The sequence below is a fragment of the Onychomys torridus genome, chromosome 1, assembly GCF_903995425.1.
Source record: "Onychomys torridus chromosome 1, mOncTor1.1, whole genome shotgun sequence".
Taxonomy (NCBI): Eukaryota; Metazoa; Chordata; class Mammalia; order Rodentia; family Cricetidae; genus Onychomys; species Onychomys torridus.
This window is the reverse complement of record NC_050443.1, coordinates 125,971,075-125,985,585: the sequence shown is the minus strand read 5'-3', so window position 1 is coordinate 125,985,585 and position 14,511 is coordinate 125,971,075. Positions and strand designations below refer to the sequence as shown.

The window sequence follows — 14,511 nt, the reverse complement described above, 5'->3', positions numbered from 1 at the left end:
CCTTGCATAGCCCCTGTCTATACAGTCAATTTATGAGACAAGGTTTTTTTGTTTTTGGTTTTTTCAAGACAGGGTTTCTCTGTGTAGCTTTGTGCCTTTCCTGGAACTCACTTGGTAGCCCAGGCTAGGCTGGAACTCACAGAGATCCACCTGCCTCTGCCTCCCGAGTGCTGGGATTAAAGGTGTGCGCCACCACCGCCCGGCTAGACAAGGTTTTATGCAGCCCAGGTTAGCCCCTAACTTGCTATGCAGTGAATCACTGCAGGTGTGCACCAGGTTTTGTGAGGTGCTGGGGACTGTCCCCAGGATTTCATGCAAGTGAGGTGAGGACTTTACCAGCTGAGCTCCAGCTCCAGTCTCTGCACCTTCAACCTTAACGCTGAGGCCCCAGGGGAAGAGGAGAAAGTGCTTTCCAGAAATAGTTCTTCAACCCCACAGAAGAGGGAACCACATCCCTTCCAACTTCCTTTTGAGCCCTCCTACTTTGTTAGGAAATGTTTGGGAACTGCTGGACTACTGAGTTCACTGTCAGAAGTAAGGGGAGGCTGGGCATGGTGGCTCGTGCCTATAATCTCAAGAGTTAGAGAACAGCCTGGGCTCTACCACAAGAGCCTGTCCCAAAGAACAAAACCTCCCACCAAACAAGAATCGCCCCAACCTACCCTGTTCCTGGACGTCAGTGGCATCAGAGGCTAGCATATCCTGATATTCTTGCTGAGCTTCTCCTTCTCTGTTCTGTTAAAAAAAAAAAAAAGGCCAAGGATAAAATACTTCATCCTACAAGACCTGTAATCTGGGTGCTACTGGCTTCTGACAGCCAGGCCAAGTCCTACACGGCCTTCTGTAGGGCCACTCTGTTCAGTCCAGCTTCCTAACACAGTCCCTCTAAAGCCGCATGCTGCAGGAGCTCAGAACAAGCCACCTGGGCACGCCTCTCCACCCCAATTGCTGAGAACCTGCTGGTGCTAAAACCTGAAGAACCAAATGTCATTTTGGAGACACATTCAGTCCATGGACATGGCTACACCACAAGCCAGTGTGGTGAGGCTGCCCCACGAGTCTGCGGTGTTATGGCTGCAAAGTGGGTGGTAGTTTTCAAGGAAGGCTTCACAGGGAAAGCGACACTTGGATGGAGCTTTGATGGATGAACGGGATTTTGTCATAATTGGGGTGAGGAGCTGGTCAGGGAGAGCAGGGCTTTCCGGGCAGAGACATGATGAAAAGGGCACAGTGCCATACTGGGTAAATACAATCAGCATAGCCTGAGCCAGGCATGGTGGAAACACGACAGCTGAACAGCCTGTATAATGTAATGCAATCTTTTTTTTTTTTTTTTTTTTTTTTTGGTTTTTCGAGACAGGGTTTCTCTGTAGCTTTGGAGGCTGTTCTGGAACTCACTTTGTAGACCAGGCTGGCCTTGAACTCACAGAGATCTACCTGCCTCTGCCTCCTGAGTGCTGGGATTACAGGCGTGCGCCACCACTGCCCAGCTGCAATGCAATCTTATATCTCTCCACATGTCACTGCTTGGTAGAAACTCCTTTGTATGTTGAAGAGGACATCCCACAAACTGGTTCCAGGTCCACATTTCTAGCAAACATTCTGATGCTCAGAAACATAGGCATACATTTTCTTTAGAATATCTGCCAGCTGGCCTGTCCTCACCAAGCGTAGCCCGAGTGCCTGAGTGCACAACAGCATGTATGCTATTCAGGCTGTGCTTCTGGTGAAGAATTTGTACAGGGTGACGGGGAGACAGAGTTGCAGTAAGTCCTGAGGGAGTCAGCACTGGCCCTTAGTCTAAGCATACTTTCAAGTTAGAACAGTACATCTTTCCGAGATGAGCTTCCTCCTAAACCCTTGAAATCCAGGTCTGCAGTAGGTAGGCCTGGGCTCAAGTTCCCATATAGGTATGAGGGAGCTGCAGGGAGGAGGAAAAGCATTCTCACCTCCTGCCCTGGACAGAGAGGAAGGACCTAGAAGGCCTAGCTCTAGGTCCATGAAATAATAATTCTTATAAATTTAAGGAAACTATGATTTTTGGACTTAAATCTTGCTGTAGAGATGACCAAAGACAGCAGTATCCATGAGGGCTGGGCATAAGGGATCAGAGGGAAAAGGCCATCCCAGAAACAAGGAGACTCCTCTTACAAGAAGGATGGCTTCCCTTGAAGGCAGTGTACAGGCACAAGCTGTAATGAAGGAAAGACACAGCTGAGACTGTGGTGCCACTGGAGAAAGACAGTGGGTGTCACACCTTGAATGCCACTGACAGTTAAGGGCCAGTACTGCTGAGAAGTGGGGCAGACGCAGGGAACACACTGTGAGCAGTCTGGTCCACATCAGGGCCATTGATCTACTCTCTCCTGTCCTTTAATCTTTTCATAGTCTGGGTCTCTAGGTCTGGGATCTGAGAGAACAAAAAGAAAGGGTCTTCCCTTCCTTATTCTTCCCCAAACATCTCTCATGAGACAAGTATTGTATTCTTCTAAGCATTCTCTGCAAAAGCTTTTCAATGTGTTCAGACACGCACAGTCCTCTGTGCTGTATGTGATCCTATACCCAAACTTCCCACAAAGGGGTGGGGGATGCCAAGCACTGAACCATAGGAGCAAATTCAATTTTTCCAGCTCAAGTGGCTTGCACTGAGAGTCACTGTGATTACCTTAATTTAGGAGAAATCCTCTCCCTGGGAACAGAGTCTGTGATAGAGGCTGTCTTTGGGCGTTGAGTCAAAATCAATAAACATGCTCCTTTTGCTCAGCTTTTCTCTAAGCCCAGAATCAGGTTGAAAAGGTAATTATGTTGAGTAAGAAGCTGTGGGTACTGTTCTTGTGGGAGATGATGTGTCAAACTAAGAATAGGAAGGTACGGAGGATAGTGCGAGGGAAATGCTCCTTTACAGCAATTATCTTGCTTGTGTAGAGCACTTTGTTCTCCAGAGCTTCATGTACCCCTCTTGTACTTTCTCATCTCTCTTCTTGCCTCTCCAAAGGCTGGGAACACAGGAGCCAGCTTTCTACCTAACATCTTAGTGGGCTGTGGGGCTGTGACACAAAATTGGGGCCCCATCTTCTAACCCTGTTCCCAGAGGCAGAAGTCTAGATCCCAAGGGCACAGTCGAGTAACTGATAACTCCTAGAACAAGCAGCCAGGTTTACATGTGTGCTGGGTGTCCTGGCACACAGTATGCCCACAGGTGACAAAACGGTAGACTGGAAATGAAATTGCTACATTACTCAAAAATATTTTAGGTAATTCCTGTGATCTTGGTGGATTTAAGGCCTATCACTGTCTAGCCCATGCTCGTCTGTCCAGTAACATTTCTCAGCGCTGTACCCTAAGTTCTGTGTGCACTGGCCTGCAGGCATGAAAAGCATCATACTCTTTCCTCTTGGCCTAGGCTCCTCAAGGGCCTCAGCTTCCCCAGGGAACTCTTTCCTCATGACCTCTTTGTATTCACTAGGTACACAGTGCTCCCTGCACACAGCACACAGATACGTGGCTGTCTGGCCTGACCTTCCTGGAGCTTTAGAAGCATGACAGCCCAAGTACTTGGCACACCGTAGACACAGGACAGTGTCTTGAGTGAATGCATAGGGCAGTTCTTTGCTCCTTAATTGATCATGCTGTGGGCCTGGGAAGGGGAAGGAGGTGACTATTAGAGGGAAAAAATGTGCAACTTTGAAGACAGCTATTGGAAAGGAGCCTTAAAATGGAGAAGTAGCCAACATATGAACATCTAAACGAAGGACCAGACCCCCAAAATCAATAAAAATCAAAGCAAATAAAGTCAGTGGGACAGGTGGGTGGTGGTGCACATGCCTTTAGTCCCAGCACTCAGGAGGCAGAGGCAGGCGGAGCTCTGTGGGCTCCAGGACAGTCAAAGCTACAGAGAAACCTGTCTCAGAACAAACAGAACAAAACTCACTGGGACATCCCGTCAGTGCTCTAGAGGCTTGGCTCCTTTGTTTCTTCCTGTTTTTCTGTTTTGACAGAGCTTTTCTGTATAGCTCTGTAGACCAGGAACTCACTCTGTAGACCAGGCTGTCCTTGAACTCACCGAGACCCACCTGCCTCTGCCTCCCGAGTGCTGTACTTTGCTTTGTTCTTTTTTTTTTTACAGAGCTAAGGATCGAACCCAGGGCCCTGCGCTTGCTTAGCCCTACCACTGAGCTAAATCCCCAACCCCAGCTCTTTTTTTTTTTATTGTTGTTGTTTTTACATTTTAATGGATTTATTTTATTTTAAATTACATGTATGTGTGTGAACATATACATGTGAGTGCAGTACCCACAGAAGACAGAGACCTCTGTGGATAGGAAAGATCCCTTGGGAGCTGGAGTTACAGACAGTTGGGTGATGCCTGACCTGAATGCTGGGAATCGAATCGGGACCTATAAAGAGCAGTATATGATCTTAACCCACCTCTCTAGCCCTTTTAATTACTTTATTTTGCGGGAGGAGTAGGAGCAGAGTCTATGTAGCCCTGGCTGGTCTTGAACTCAGTGATCTGCTTGCCTCTACTTCACCAGTGCTAGAATTAAAGGCATTGGCAATCATGCCCTGGCTTAACTATCTTTACAATTTTTATTTATGTAGACGTGAGTGTGCGGTGCACGAGGGTGTGCTTGTGTCATGTCAGGTACACAGAAGTCAGAGCACCTTGTGTGAGTAAGTTCTTCCTTCCTCCATGTGTGTCCTCGGGATAGAAATCCAGTCATCGGACTTGGCAGCAGGGCCTTTACCAAAGGAGCCATCTCACCGGCTCTTTGTTTTGTTTTTGATTAAAGTGTATTTACTTACATGTGTGTATACATAGTGAAGGTGCCCACAGAGGCCAGAAGATGGTGTTGGATCTCCTGGAGCTAGAGTTCCAGGCAGTGGTGAGCTGGCCAACATGGATATTGGAACTGAATTCAGGTCCTCTGCAAGAGCAGCAAGTGCTCCCAAGGGCTGAGACATCTCTCAATCCCTTTGTTTATTTCTTTAAAGACTGGGTCTGGGGCTGGAGAGATGGCTCGGAGGTTAGGAACAATGGCTGCTCTTCCAGAGGTCCTGAGTTCGATTCCCAGCAACCACATGGTGGCTCACAACCATGTGTAATGAGACCTGGTGCACTCTTCTGGTATTCAGGTACATACAAGCAAGCAGAACACTGTGTATAGACAATAAGTAAATAATTCTTTAAGACTGGGTCTGGCCTGGAACTCTCTGTGTAGACCAGGAGGACCGTGAACTCAAGGGAATTCAGAACCTGCCTCTGACTCCTAAGTGCTGAGATTAAAGGCATGTGCCACCATGTCCAGCTTCCTCCATTTTTTGTAAAACAATTTAAAATGTATTCTTTCACAGTCCCATGCATGTAAAATAAAGTATTTAGATCACCCTTACTCCCCCTCCACTCTCCTTGCCCCTCCTCACTCTGCAGCCCTTCTTCCCAGCACATCTCCCCCTGCCCCCTGCTGCCATGGCTCTCTCTTAGAACCCACACCTTCACAGGCTTCTTGTATGCATACAGGGTTAGGATTTGTGGGATCATGGACAGCTTACCAGTGGCTACACTCCTGGATAAGATGATTATCCTTTCCTCAGCAGTTCACAAAGAGCCAGCACCCCAGTGAGGGGCTGAGCTTCATGTGCCCTTTCCCATCCGAGAAGGGAGATACCTGGCTAGATCTTGTACAGGTTTTATTCAGATAGCCACTGCTGCTGCGAGCTTCTGAATGACTAGTCACGCCTGGAAGGCGTCACTTCACAGCACTCCTCCCCACGCCCAGCTCCTACATTATTTCTTCCTTGTCTAGTTTTTTCAGACAATGTCTCACTCCACAGACCTGTCTGGCCTGAAACTTACAGTGTAGTCAGGCTGGCCTCAAACTTGCAGCCACCTCACTGCCTTGGCCCGAGAGCTGGAGTTACAGCATGTGCTACTGACTACTCCTTACCAACTTCTGGTGCTGATACATGCCCACCTCATTTGCTAAAACTGGACACACCCAGACTCAGACTCCAGTGCAGACTAAGGCAAAAATTTTCCACAATAAGGATTCTACATTGGATTTCGTACCCATTCAATACAGGCATATTTTAAATACAGAACACAAGCAGTTTTTAAGTTGAGAAGACTCTCAACATGAGAGAGAACCCATGGGTGTGCGCATTATACAACCACTTTAGGGATAGACTGTGACAAGCATAGAATAGCTGGATGTCCCTCTACAGAAAGTGAAACCCAAGAATGAGTTCGGTCAATTCAGTCTGTAGCAAGGACCAAGCTGAGCGTGTAACAGGAACCCTGGCCTTTAACAAAGAAGGAGCCAGCAAGAGCCTCAAAGCTTCCATCTCAATGCTTACCCTCTTGGTTTCCTTCTGGGGCTTCTGATTGCTTAAAGCTTCACTAGAAGTCTCTATCTTGGCCCTGAAGTGGGGGAGGAAAGCCCAGGAAATGTCATTGGCTATGGCGACATTGCCACATTCAAGCAAATGTAGTCCAGATGAATATTTCAGCAAGCTGGTTATTTTTATACTACTCCTGGCTGGCAGGGAGAATTGTGTGGCAAAAATTTCTTTGGTTGTTTTAATTCACAATAGAATTCCAACTGGAGACATTTAAGGGCATGTTTGAGAAACAAAATGTGACTGGCAGAGGTACTGGACTATGAAATGTTCAGTTGTGCGTCAAAACCCAGGGGAGATTTGGGGCCTCATCTCTGTGGGAAAATCAGTTAAATAAAATAAACCTGAGTCTTATACCTCAAATATGCTCACATTCCACATGGCTTGTCACTGACACGTTCACTCAGAAATCACAGGGTCAGCCCCTTCATAGTCTGTCTTCACTGCTTATATGTCTAAGGGGCACTCAGGTCCTAGGAGGCCTTGGCATAAAGGCACCTTGGGCTGGGAAGCAAACCCCATCTTAGATTATTCCAGGTGGCCTCTCTGGGATGCTCAGGAATGTAAATTGTCTCATTGACTAATTCTTCCTATGACAGAGAATCAAAAGGATACAAGTAGCCTACAACAGCAACTTCAACATGTTGTGATATGCTCAGCATTCCCTCTAACAATTCATGCACACTACATTGTCTTTTAAGACAAGATCTCACTAGTATCCCTGGCTGGCCTCTTGCAGTGAGTGATTCTATTGCCTTTGCCTCCTGCAGGCTGAATTTACAAATGTGTACCACAGCGTGTACAGTGTCTTGCACACATTTACATTTTACTCTGTTCTCATGGGATAAAACAGAGTTCTATTTTATTTGTTTTCATTCTTTCAAAGTTTTCATTCTGCATGTTCATGTATGTCTAAGGGTGTGAATGCACACTCATGCACACCTGTGTGGAGGGCAAAGGACAAGCTCAGTGCTGTTTCCCAAGTACTGTTCACTTGTCTCTTTGAGACAGTCTCTTACTGGCCTGGAGCTTGCCTGGTAGGCTAGGTTGGCCAGCCACTTGCCCACATCTCTCCAGCACCGCAGTTATAACCCTGTGCCACCATGCCTGGCAGCCCCCATGAGTTCTGGGGATTACAGTCAGGCCCTCATGCTTGCATGGCAAACATTTTACCAACCACACTATCTCTTCAGTGTCCTTCCATTTTGTATCATATTCTGGGACTTCCTAAGTTTTGTGCCTTCTACAATGTAATACCATATGTGTTCACTGACTGTTCAGCTCAGATCTACTGATCTGTGTTTCCTCTTGGCCTTTGTTTTTCTCCCCCCCCCCCCCCCCCCCCCCCCAGGTCCCCCTGCCTCTGCCTCCCGAGAGCAGGGATTAAAGGCGTGTGCAGCCACCACCAGCCTTCTTTTTTGATGCTAGGGCTTCACACTTGCTAGGTGAGCACTCCACCTAGCTACACTCCAGTTCAGCCTCCATCTTACTGAACAGAACAGTCTTACTTTGCTGAGAGACTGATCAAATTAAAAAGAAAATTTCAACGTATTCCCTTTGCTCAGTTTACCCCTGGGGTGAGCAAGGTACTGAAGAACCTCCAAATCAAGAACTGCCCAAGGGCAAAATCATCAAGCAGCAATAGGTGGCAAAGCCTCTCCCCACCACTGACCTGTGTGGTCCTGGCCTGCCAGGGGAGCTGGGCTCCTCCATGAGTCTTCGTTTCCGCACCATGGCTTCTTCTGCTTTCTTCTCAGCTAGGACCTGCTGGGAGGAAACTGGACTCCTGGGAACCCACCTTTTCCAGAGTGGCTCACAGTTTAGAAGGGCCCAGCACAGAGCACTGCCTACCAAAGACAGCTTGTAATACCTCCACTTCAGAAGATATTCTGGCAGAGACCTCACCTCTGGAATCTAGACAAAGGGAGACACACGGTCTCCTACTTACAGGGAGTTGTGATGGGACATGAGCAGCGACTGAGAGGCAAAGGCAGAAGAGACCAGAGCAGCACTTTTGAGGCAAGAAAGGCAACTTTCATTTTATATAGAAAAATTAAACGAGCTGGGCGTGGGGAAGCGCGACTTTAATCCCAGGACTCAAGAGGCAGAGGTAGGTGGATCTCTGTGAGTCTACAGTGAGTTCCAGGACAGCTAGAGCTGTTACATAGAGAATTTATCTTGAAAAACAAAAACATGCCAGGCGGTGGTAGCGCATGCCTGTAATCCCAGCACTCGGGAGGCAGAGGCAGGTGGATCTCTGTGAGTTCGAGGCCAGCCTGGTCTACAAAGCGAGTTCCAGGACAGCCTCCAAAGCTACAGAGAAACCCTGTCTTGAAAAAAACAAACAGGGGTTGGGGATTTAGCTCAGTGGTAGAGCACTTGCCTAGCAAGCGCAAGGCCCTGGGTTCAATCCTCAGCTCCATATACAAAAAAGAAAAAAAAAGAAACAAACAAACAAAACAAAAACAACCCCCACCCCCAAAGAAAGAAAGAACAAACTTACCAACTCAAGAGGACTATCATCTGTTGGTTTCCCTGCAATGGGAGATTTGAACAACATAATGGGTTGAGACTGTCTTACCTGGGCTTCTGAACTTTATTTCTGGGAACTGGATTGACATACAACTTCTCTCTGGGCCCTTTCCTCTTCTGCCCAATTCCACTTTCCCTACATAATGTCTTTGAGCTTCTGTCCCACCCTGCTCCAGAACAATTGTCACCTCTAAGCTGAAGTGGATTTGACTCTCACTATACTTATCAGTATGCCCTTCAAGAGAGGATGCATTTTACTACATGCCATGGGTATCCTCAGTTGTTTCCCATCTAATCCCTTGAGGCAGTATCTCTCACTGAATCAGAAACTCAACATTTCAACTAGGCTGGCCAGCAGTGAGCTCCCAGGGTCTTCCTGTCTCTACCAACACCGCCAAGGTCAGAGTTATAGGTACATGTGGCCATGGGCAAGGGGGATTGAAAACCAGGCCCTTGTACTTGCATAGCAAACATGATCACCCACTGAACCATCCCTCCAGCCTTCTGTTGTACTTTTCAAATCAAACCAGCAGATATTTATTTGTCTTTTAGTAAAAATAACCACATCCTTTGGAGATTAATAACTGGAAGATAATGTTAAGATATAAGAGAAGGCCCAGCATGGCTTTTAATCCCCGCACTCAGGAGGCAGAAGCAGTGGATCACTGTGAGTTTGAGGCCAGCCTAGTTCATATAGTGAGCACCAGGACAGCCAGGGCTACATAGTGAGATCCTGTCTCACAAACAAAAGCAAAGTGTTTGCATAGGCTCTTTCACTGAGTAATAAATAACTCTCCAGCCAAAGTATGTATTCCCACCCACCAACACTTAAACATACAACCCCTGAAATTAGTGTCTCTTCATTATTTCACAAAGGAGTCACGGGGAGATTAAACAAGTTATCATAATGCCTAAGCCACAGGGTACTGAGCCAAGCTCAGAAGAAACGCTCCAGAGCTGTCCTGTGCAGTCAGAACCCAGTTGGGTAACCAGCTACATGGTACTCAGTTCCTACTCGGCCTATTTTCTGTTCTGCCCCCCACCCCCCATCACTCTACTGACCTGAAGGCAGATTTCCAGTAAACCATTTCATTTCTACATACAGAGTGAAAACAAATGGGTATGGGGTCAAGATGACTTCTTCCTGTTTAAATTTCAGGTGGGAAACTCTCTCCCACTTGCTTTTATCTGAGGATGGTGCTAAGGAAATGAGGAGGGAGACCGGGAAAGTCTCGCTTCCTTTCTCTACCTGCCCTTCGACTGCCTTTGGTCTCACTGCTTCCTCCGGGATCTGCAGTGTGACTTGTAGCTCACGAGCAGCTAGTAAAAGCCGGATGTTCTGCTGCAGGCCTACAATCACAACACCCAGGAGCTGAGGCAAGAGGATTACTGTGACTTCCATGCTACCCTGGACGTCATCCTGAGCAGCAGACAGCCATGGCTACCTACCTCAAAAGTCCAGCTCTCAGGCATGCTGCTTTACAGGGCTCCACTTGCAAGCTAGCACTTGGGAGGTGGAGGTAGGACCAGGCGCTTACATAATGATTGCAAGGCCAGCCTGGGCTACATGAGACAGGCCTATCTTAAACACCAAACTTCACTTTTCTGGGGAAAATAAGACCAGGAAAGAAAGGATACAGGGAAATACAATGAAGTGTTTGGTAACAAAGGGCTGCAGGTTGTCCATGTTTGCCAAGACTGCACGGATAGAATCCTGAAAGATATTTAAAAATTATTATTATTATTATTATTATTGTTGTTGTTGTTATTATTATTATTATTATTTTGAGCTGGGGATCGAACCCAGGGCCTTGCGCTTGCTAGGCGAGTGCTCTACCACTGAGCTAAATCCCCAACCCCTTAAAAATTATTTTAATATTGTTGAAGCTCAGCTAATATTTCCATTTAAAACTTTCACTTTTTTAAACACTATGTTCTGTTTATTGTTGCTTATTTTTCTTTCTTTCTTTCTTTTTTTTTTTTTTGAGGCAGGGTCTGTGTACCCCTCGCCTATAACTCACTATGTAGACAAGGCTGGCCCTGAACTCACAGAGATCTACCACTATAGAGATCAGCCACTATGCCCAGATTTATATTATTTTTTAATTAAAAAAATGTTAAGAGGTTGATTGTGGTCTTTTTTTGTTTTTTGTTTTTCGAGACAGGGTTTCTCTATGTAGCTTTGCGCCTTTCCTGAAACTTGCTTTGTAGATCAGGCTGGCCTTGATCTCACAGAGATCCACCTGCCTCTGCCTCCCGAGTGCTGGGATTAAAGGCGTGCGACACCACCACCTGGCTGACTGTGGTCTTAAAAGAAAGAAACAAACAAAAACTGTTGGGTCTGGAGAGATGGCTCGGTGGTTAGGAGCACTGACTGCTCTTCCACAGGACCCAGATCAGTTCCCAGAAGCCACATACACAGTGGCTCACAACCATCTGTAACTCCAGTTCCAGGGGATCAACCACCTCTTCTGGCCTCCATGGGCACCAGGTACTCACAATAGTTATTGATATATAGGTATTTTGCTTTTGCTCAGGTCAAAAAGTCTTGCTTTAAACTTTTTCAAAATTTATTTTTATTTTATGTTCATTAGTGTTTTGCCTTCATGTATGTCCATGCGAGGGTGTCAGATCCCCTAGAACTGAAGTTACAGGCAGTTGTGAGCTGCCATGTGGGTGCTGGGAATTGAATCCAGGTCCTCTGGGAAAGCAGTCAGTGCTCTTAACCGCTGAGCCATTTCTTGAGACTTTGCTTTAAACTAGTAATTGATTAGTCCGTTGTGGTGATATTTTATTTGTGCACCTCAATATCTGGCTCTAGGTTTGGTTTTGTTTTCAGAGCTGAGGATCCAACCCAGGACGCCTTGCGCTTGTTAGGCAAGCGCTCTACCGCTGAGCTAAATCCCCAACCCCCAGGTGTTTTTTTGTTTTTGTTTTTTGTTTTGGTTTTTTGAGACAGTGTTTCTCTGTAGCTTTTGGAGCCTGTCCTGGACTAGCTCTGTAGACCAGGCTGGCCTCGAACTCACAGAGATCCACTTGCCTCTGCCTCCTCCCGAGTGCTGGGATTACAGGCGTGAGCCGCCGCCACCACCACCTGACCAGGTTATTTATTTATTTATTTATTTATTTATTTATTTATTTATTTATTTAATTTTTATTTTTTAAGTGGAGACTGACCAAATATCTTTATTTACAGCAACGTATAGCACAGGTCCTCCCTCTCCCTGACTTCCAGTCTTTTCCTTACTGTCCCCTCCCACCTAACCCCACCCCAAGCCCCTACAAGAGCCTAATGAGCCGGGAGGGGCAGGGTTTATTAATAAGACTGTTAGCAATTCGTCTTACATCTGGTCCCACACCAAAATAGGATAGATAATGGAATATTTTCACTGAATTTGTCAAGAGCAAATGGACTAGATATTGTTGGTGCATTTAATGCCTGTATAAATTGTATATAGTTATTGTATTTATTGTATATAACGTTTCTTATATTAGCTATAATTTTTTTATTTTAAACAAAAAACGGGAAATGTGGTAATATTTTATTTATGCACCCCAATATCTGGCTCCAGGTTTTTTATTAATAAGACCGTTTAGCAATTTGTCTTACAGTCCGTGATTAATCTATGCTCCTTAGTCTAAATATTTTGATAAATGACTGCTTGGACCACAGGCTGGCTCAGTAGAGAGACTTCCTGTCACTAGGTTTGAGAACCCAAGTTTAATCCCTGATACCCATATGGTAGGAGAACACCAACTCCGACAAGTTGTCCGCTGACCTCCATGTGTGAATTGTAGTGCCCACACACATACACACGAAATACATGTTTTTTTAAAAGACATTTTCTATGGCCAGATGGTGGTGACACACACTTTAATCTCAGCACTTGGGAGGCAGAGGCAGGCAGGATAGCCAGGGCCACACGGGGCCACACGGGGCCACACGGGGCCACACGGGGCCACACGGGGCCACACAGGGAAACCCTGTCTCGAAAACAACAACAAACTTCTACGGCTTTTCCCAGGAGGGGGGGATATTGTGACTGAAGGTAGGCCTTGTTGTCTTGTGTTCTCCCCACTGAACTAGATCCCTTTCCCAAGACCATTCTTGTTTTGTTTTGTTTTGGAACTCAGAGATCCGACTGCCTCTGTCTCCCAAGTGCTGGAATTAAAAGCATGTGCTACCACCACCCAGCAACCATTCTTTTTCTATGGAAAAAAATCTGATTTTAAGTCCCAACTTTTGTAATTTTCCTTTTTTTAGGTGGGGAGGGGTTCAAGATAGGATTTCTCCATGTAATCCTGGCTGTCCTGGAACTTGCTTTGTAGGCCACGCTGGCCGTAAACTCAGAGATCCGCCTGTCTCTGCTTTCCAACTGCTGGGATTAAAGGCGTGTACCACCACCACCAGGCATAATTTCACTTTTTTTTTTTTTTTTTTTAGAGCTGAGGATCGAACCCAGGGCCTTGTGCTTGCTAGGCATGCGCTCTACCACTGAGCTAAATCCCCAACCCGATAATTTCACTTTTGTAAGTATGGTTCTCCTCAAGTTTGGGCCTCAGGAAACAGAAAATATCATTTATTCTTGTATCTGCTATACTAACATGGTGTATTGCTTATAATAGTAGCTAACATCCTTTAGGGTGGCAAGTTTCTTTGGCATATACATGTGTTCTGTGGTTATGTGCACGTGTCCACATGCACTTGTGCACACATATAGAACCCCAGAGTTGGTCCTGAGTGTCTTCCTCCATCTCTCCTCTTAGTTTTAGACACAGGGTCCCTCACTGAAGCTGGAACTCATTGATTTGGTGAGGCTAGCCAGTCTATGAGCAGTAGGGATCCAGCGTCTCTGCCTTCCTGGCACTGGGGTCACAGAGTGCTGACCTCAGCTTTTATGGATGCTGAGGATCTGAATTCAGGTCCTCATGCTTTTGTGATAGGTACTTTTTCAGCCTCTAGAGCTGACATTTTGAATCATTAGGCTACACTAATTCTCAGTTAATATTTCCTTCCTTCCTTCCTTTCTTTTTCTCTCTCTCTTTTTATTTTTTATTTTTTGAGCTGAGGATCGAACCCAGGGCCTTGCACTTGCTAGGCAAGCGCTCTACCACTGAGCTCTTTCTTTCTTTTTGAGACAGGGTTTCTCTGTGTAGCTTTGGCACATTTCCTAGAACTCACTCTGTAGCCCAGGCTAGCCTCGAATTCAGAGATCCATCTGCCTGCCTCTGCCTCCTGAGTGCTAAGATTAAAGGTGTGTGCTGCCACCCAGCTCCAGTTAATATTTTCTAAAGGAATAAAAGAGAATGATATTTGTCCCTAAAACTAATAAGGAATGAAAGAGAACATGTAGGGCTGGAGAGATGGCTCAGTGGCAAGGAGCATGGGCTGTTCTAGAGGACCTGGTTTGATTTCCAGCACCCACATGGCTGTTCACAATCTGTAACTCTAGTTCTAAGGGATCTAATACCCTCTTCTGCCTCTGCAAGCACTGAGCACATGGGTGTTACAGAGACATGCATGCAGGCAAAACATTCACACACATAAAATAAATAAATAAAATTTGTAAAAATAAAAGA

General features: G+C 46.1%; 1 protein-coding gene across 4 annotated transcripts in view; it reads right to left on the bottom strand.

The window, feature by feature from the left end:
• Majin (membrane anchored junction protein) overlaps positions 1–14,511 on the bottom strand; it is a 33,530-nt gene that overhangs the window by 1,574 nt on the left and 17,445 nt on the right. For 3 of the 4 annotated variants that reach the window (XM_036205246.1, XM_036205239.1, XM_036205255.1), the window contains exons 4-9: positions 10,570–10,645; positions 9,994–10,119; positions 8,903–8,934; positions 8,072–8,166; positions 6,358–6,421; positions 663–735 (exon numbers count right to left, since the gene is read on the bottom strand). In XM_036205246.1, coding sequence (XP_036061139.1) covers positions 663–735; positions 6,358–6,421; positions 8,072–8,166; positions 8,903–8,934; positions 9,994–10,119; positions 10,570–10,645 — 466 coding nt within the window. The remainder of the gene's footprint in view (positions 1–662; positions 736–6,357; positions 6,422–8,071; positions 8,167–8,902; positions 8,935–9,993; positions 10,120–10,569; positions 10,646–14,511) is intronic. The other variant, XM_036205264.1, reaches the window with a different exon arrangement.